This window comes from Morone saxatilis, unplaced genomic scaffold (assembly GCF_004916995.1).
Source record: "Morone saxatilis isolate NCDOM2014 unplaced genomic scaffold, NCSU_SB_2.0 Contig3, whole genome shotgun sequence".
NCBI lineage: Eukaryota > Metazoa > Chordata > Actinopteri > Moronidae > Morone > Morone saxatilis.
In genome coordinates this window covers 57,659-62,369 of record NW_023339873.1, presented here as the reverse complement: position 1 = coordinate 62,369, position 4,711 = coordinate 57,659, and the positions used below count along the sequence as shown (strand labels likewise).

Here is a 4,711-nt window from a genome sequence, read left to right as displayed (position 1 = left end):
CCGATATATCGTGCATCCCTAGTATTTTTCTAACCTCACCAATCTGGCGACCACAGTCAGACGTGGGTATTTGCGTATTTGTATCAGTGGTGCAGACATTGGAGGAGCACAAACAAAATAACACAATAAAACAACTTGATTTTTGTTTAATAACAAAAAACAACAAAAACAACCAAACAACAATCTGTTGATTCTAAACCGAATCCAAAAAACCAAACAGAAGACACTCAGATTGTTTCTTGTTTCCTGTTTTCTGTCCAGCATGTGGACAGCGAGAAGCTCCACCCCCATCACACTCTGAGGAACATCATGTTTCTGGTTTCCCCTGACAACAACAACCTGGGAAGGTGAGATCCTCCACCAATCAGAGAGCTGCTGATGTTTATATGTTTTTATCTGACATCCGTCTCTCTGGTTCTGATTCAGGACCGGTCCATTCGAGGTGAGCGCCGACCTGGAAGAGTCGATGGAGTTTGTGGAGCCGGAGGCGGCAGGGCCGGCCGAGGAGAGTGGAGACGAAGCGGTGACGGATGAGGAGACAGACCTGGGGACGAGACGGTTGCCCCCAGTTCACCGATTCCTGTGACATCCCCATCACAGGTATGACAGGCCTGGTACGAACCAGTTCAGCTGCACTAAGGACTAAAACAAACAGCCCACCAGACTCCATTCAGAAAACCAGTGATTTTACCTCTCAGATAACTAACATGTCAAACTGATCAGAAACACAATAAAACTCATTAAAAGTTTGGAATGGAAACAAAAAGAGGCTGCGATACAACACAGGCAGAGGGAGTGAGACACCATGTGACTCTGTATCTATATATAGAGAATATAATGTTTAATATCTCATATATGAGCTTTAAAGGTCAATATACTGAAAGTGTAAATAAAAATTGTCAGAAGAACGTGTTTCAGTTTGTCATTTGAATGTTTTAATGTGACTGAGGCCACAGTGTTTAAATAACTAATATATAGCTCTTTCTGTCCTACAGTCCATGGATCTTTCCCAGAGTGCATTGCAGGTTTCACAGCCCGCTGCTAACACTGGGGGGATGATCTCATCCGCTGCCGCCTCAGTCACTTCCTGGTTCAGAGCGTACACTGGCCAGCGCTGATTCACCCGTACCAGAACCTGTCCAGACCGGACTGGTGCAGATCTGGAACTCCTGGAGGTCTCAGACTTTTGGTCTGGCTTTGGCATCAAAGGTCAAAGGTCAGGCAGGCAGGTCAGAGGTCAGCAGGTCCAAATGCCTGGAGCTGCTAAAGAGCCAATCACAGATTATTAAGATCAGGTACTCCAGGGTCCAGGTACAGTTTGGTTCAGGTTCACTAGGCCACTTGTTGAGAACTTTATTTGAACTTGAATGTTATCAGCTTATTAACATGTAATTAATGGGTTATAATGACCATAATGTGTTAATTCCTGTTTATGACTATAAGGATTGTGGTATCAGATCAAACTCTGTATTGAATTCAACAGTGATAGATCAATTCTAAACATTATATATATATATATACATATATATCAGCAGATCATCATAAAACACATCTGTAATGGTTCCCACCAAACGTGAATATATTCCCTTTATTCTGTGTCACTGCAGGAGTTTGAGCCCACAATAATTTGATGTTTCTGTGATTTAATGTTAATAAACGGATTAATATGATGTTGAAATAACGACATCATGATGATTGATTTCTAAAGTCTGAATTCAGACTGTCGGTCTGTCTGTAAGATGACGAGCAAACTGCTTTTAAAATGCCTGTTTTCTGAATGCAGTTTGGTTGATCAGGGCTACGCTAACTTAACCTTGGTGGCTCTCAGCAGACAGGTTGGGAAAAGAGAGAGAAGATAAATCCACTTTTTAATCCCAAAAGTTTCAGTAATAAACATTGTGAATGTGAATGACTGTTTATGGGCTCTCTCCTGCAGAGCTCCCCGGGCTCCAGCAGCTGTCTGTGGGCAGCAGCAGCAGCTCTGTCTCTCCCTCCTCCTCACAGACTGTAAACACCCCGACATACGATACGACCACCTCAAATGTGTACATTTTACACTCCCACAAATACGTGAATGAGGTTTTATGCGTGTTCGTCATTCACATCCGCTGCCGTGAATTCGTGTCCATTCACGTCTTTGATTTTGTATGGAATCTACTTGCATAAATAATTATATTAATCACGTTTGATGGGAATAATAAACAATATAAAATAATAATAACGTGCATAATAATATAAAATCTGTCTTTATAGGAGAAATTATAATTATAGAACATTAATATCAGTTTATAACACTTTATAATCTGTTATAAACTATTTATTACATGTTTATATGAAAAGAGCAAAGAATCATCTTTCACTACCTGTCGACCTGCCAGCCTGTCTGTCTGCCTATCTGTCTGTCCGTCTGTCTCACCACAAAGGGAAAGTTTCTGTTTTTATTTTCTCTTTTTGTTTGTTTTTTCTTCGTTTGTGAAACAAAGACAACAAACGGACTTCCTGCTGTGATTACAGCAGTGCTAACAAACTCACAGCGGTTGCCATGGCAATAACGAACCCTGTTTATACACACACCACACACACACACACACACACAGCGGACTGAATGTGGTTCAGGTTGATGGTTTACCTGTCCTACAGGTGAGTGTCAGCCTGATGGAGAGAACTGGTTCTACACTGATGTGTTTAAAGGACGTGTGACATTTTCTGTTTCCATGAAAAGATTGAAATGAAATAAAATCCTGTTTTCTGGTTTTCAATGTTTGTTTCTGAATACTTTTAAATATATAATCAGTTCTGCTGATTAAACCAGTGCCCCATTTACTCATGTACTGTACTCAATTACACATTTATACGTTTATAGAATCTGGTGTTTTGTGTTAAATTGAAGGAAGAACAGCACAGCGCAGTTCTGGAGAAGAAATATGTACCATATTTCATCGTATATAGGTTGTTTCCACACAGAGTCACATTTGAAGGCCCAGTGTATAACATCAATGGATTATTAGAATAATTGCATTTTTTTGAAGAAAATACCACTGCTTGCAGGAACAGTGTCTCAAAGAGTTCCAGCAAGAAGTTTGTTATCCACATCTGAAGATACCACCCAGAATTGGTTGTAGTTAAATATTGATTAGAAGAGATACAGGCTGAAGATATTTTTTTATATATTGATAATATTATTATTATATATATTAATATTTATAGGTATGTTTTCATTAGTGTATACTCTACAGAGGGAGCGGGTCCTCTTCACAGAGTCCGCCATGTCAAACCACCATGTTTCTACAGTACCTCAGAACAGTGGATCTAGATAGAGACTTTGAGGGCCATCGTAGTTTCTCCTACACACTCAAAGTCCGTTCTCGTTCCCAGGTTGTCGGATACAGACACCTGTGGAGTTCAGTTAGTGGCAATCTGCAACTTCACCCCTAGATGTTACTGATTTCCTCACACTGGAGCTTTAAGTGGTGTAACAAACAAACAGTGGCTGTGCATGTGAGTGTGCATGTGACAGTTTAGTGTACAGATCCTCTGAGCTGTGAGCTCTTTGTGTGTGAGCTGCAGATTAGTGTGTTAGCTATGTTTGGTATGCAGCGCTGCAGAGAAACTGATCCCGCTGAGGGACCCCGAACTGGAGTCAAGATCAGTTTATTACTGAAGAACTCCAACAGATTGAAAAATTTTAAGATTCAAAAGGTCAGAAGATTAAAAGAAGTCAAACTAATAAAAATGACATTGCAGCTCAAGAAATCAAAAAACAGTTTAACTTCATAAAATTACAAACAGAATGTTGAAGATCTAAAGATCTGAATTAAATTAACAGTCGCTGTAGGTACCAGATCTGCTAGTGGTCCTGAGTTCACAGATTATGTAACATATTAACATGTTAGGATTGGCTATATATCAGAAAGTGCAAATGAAGCTCTCAACACACTGTGAATCTGTCGTCCTGGTTGTCTCCATGTTGGTGTTGAGCAGCCAGCAGAGGTGACTTACTGTGAGTTGAGCTGCTCTCATTGGCTGCTCTTGGTTTGAACTCATCTGTAACAGGAAAAAATGGCGGCTCGCCTTATATGTTTTTTATTGAGTCTGTTTGCTGTGGAGGCCTCCCTCTGTCTATATTAATGATCAGCTATACATACAGTCAGCTAGACTGAACTAAACCAAACCTCAATTTGGGGCTTTTTCTCTTTATTAGATGGTGAACATAGACAGGAAAGGGGGTAGAGAAAGAGGGGATGACACGCAACAAAGGCCCACAGGTCGGACTTCAACCCATGCAAGGATTTAGGTGCCCCAGTAATATCATTGTTACTATTATGAATCAAAGAGAAAATACAGACCTTTGCCCTGTATCCACAGCACTGACGTACCACTCTAAATTATAATTATTGTTGAACTATTTTCGGTAGAATTGTATAAAATGTTACACACACGTGCAATGTGGCCTAACCTGTGCCCTGAATCTACAGCCTGCGCTTAATGTAACGAATAATATCATTATCGTTACTATTATTTGAATCAACTAAACATTACAGACCCCTGAACGTTATCTATAGCACTGACCTATGGCTCTATATGGTTCTATTTGGCTCTACATGGCTATATATCACTGTGTATTTGTATTTGATTAGTGTTCCTGAAGGAAAAAAAATGTCTGTGAGTGGACTCAATCATCCTGCTGAAGATTAGTGTGTGTGTGTGTGTG

At 40.2% G+C, this 4,711-nt stretch overlaps 1 protein-coding gene and 1 long non-coding RNA gene across 2 annotated transcripts in view; both read left to right on the top strand.

The window, feature by feature from the left end:
• Positions 1 to 560: 560 nt before the first annotated feature.
• On the top strand, positions 561 to 2,759 carry LOC118336817. The gene is made up of 2 exons (XR_004797129.1): positions 561 to 600; positions 996 to 2,759. It is a non-coding gene; the product is annotated as an uncharacterized LOC118336817 (long non-coding RNA).
• Positions 2,760 to 3,279: 520 nt separating this feature from the next.
• Positions 3,280 to 4,711, top strand: part of LOC118336836 (complement C1q tumor necrosis factor-related protein 3-like) — a 4,575-nt gene continuing 3,143 nt past the window's right edge. The window contains exon 1 of the mRNA XM_035673583.1: positions 3,280 to 3,334. Within this exon, the coding sequence (XP_035529476.1) occupies positions 3,280 to 3,334 (55 nt within the window). The remainder of the gene's footprint in view (positions 3,335 to 4,711) is intronic.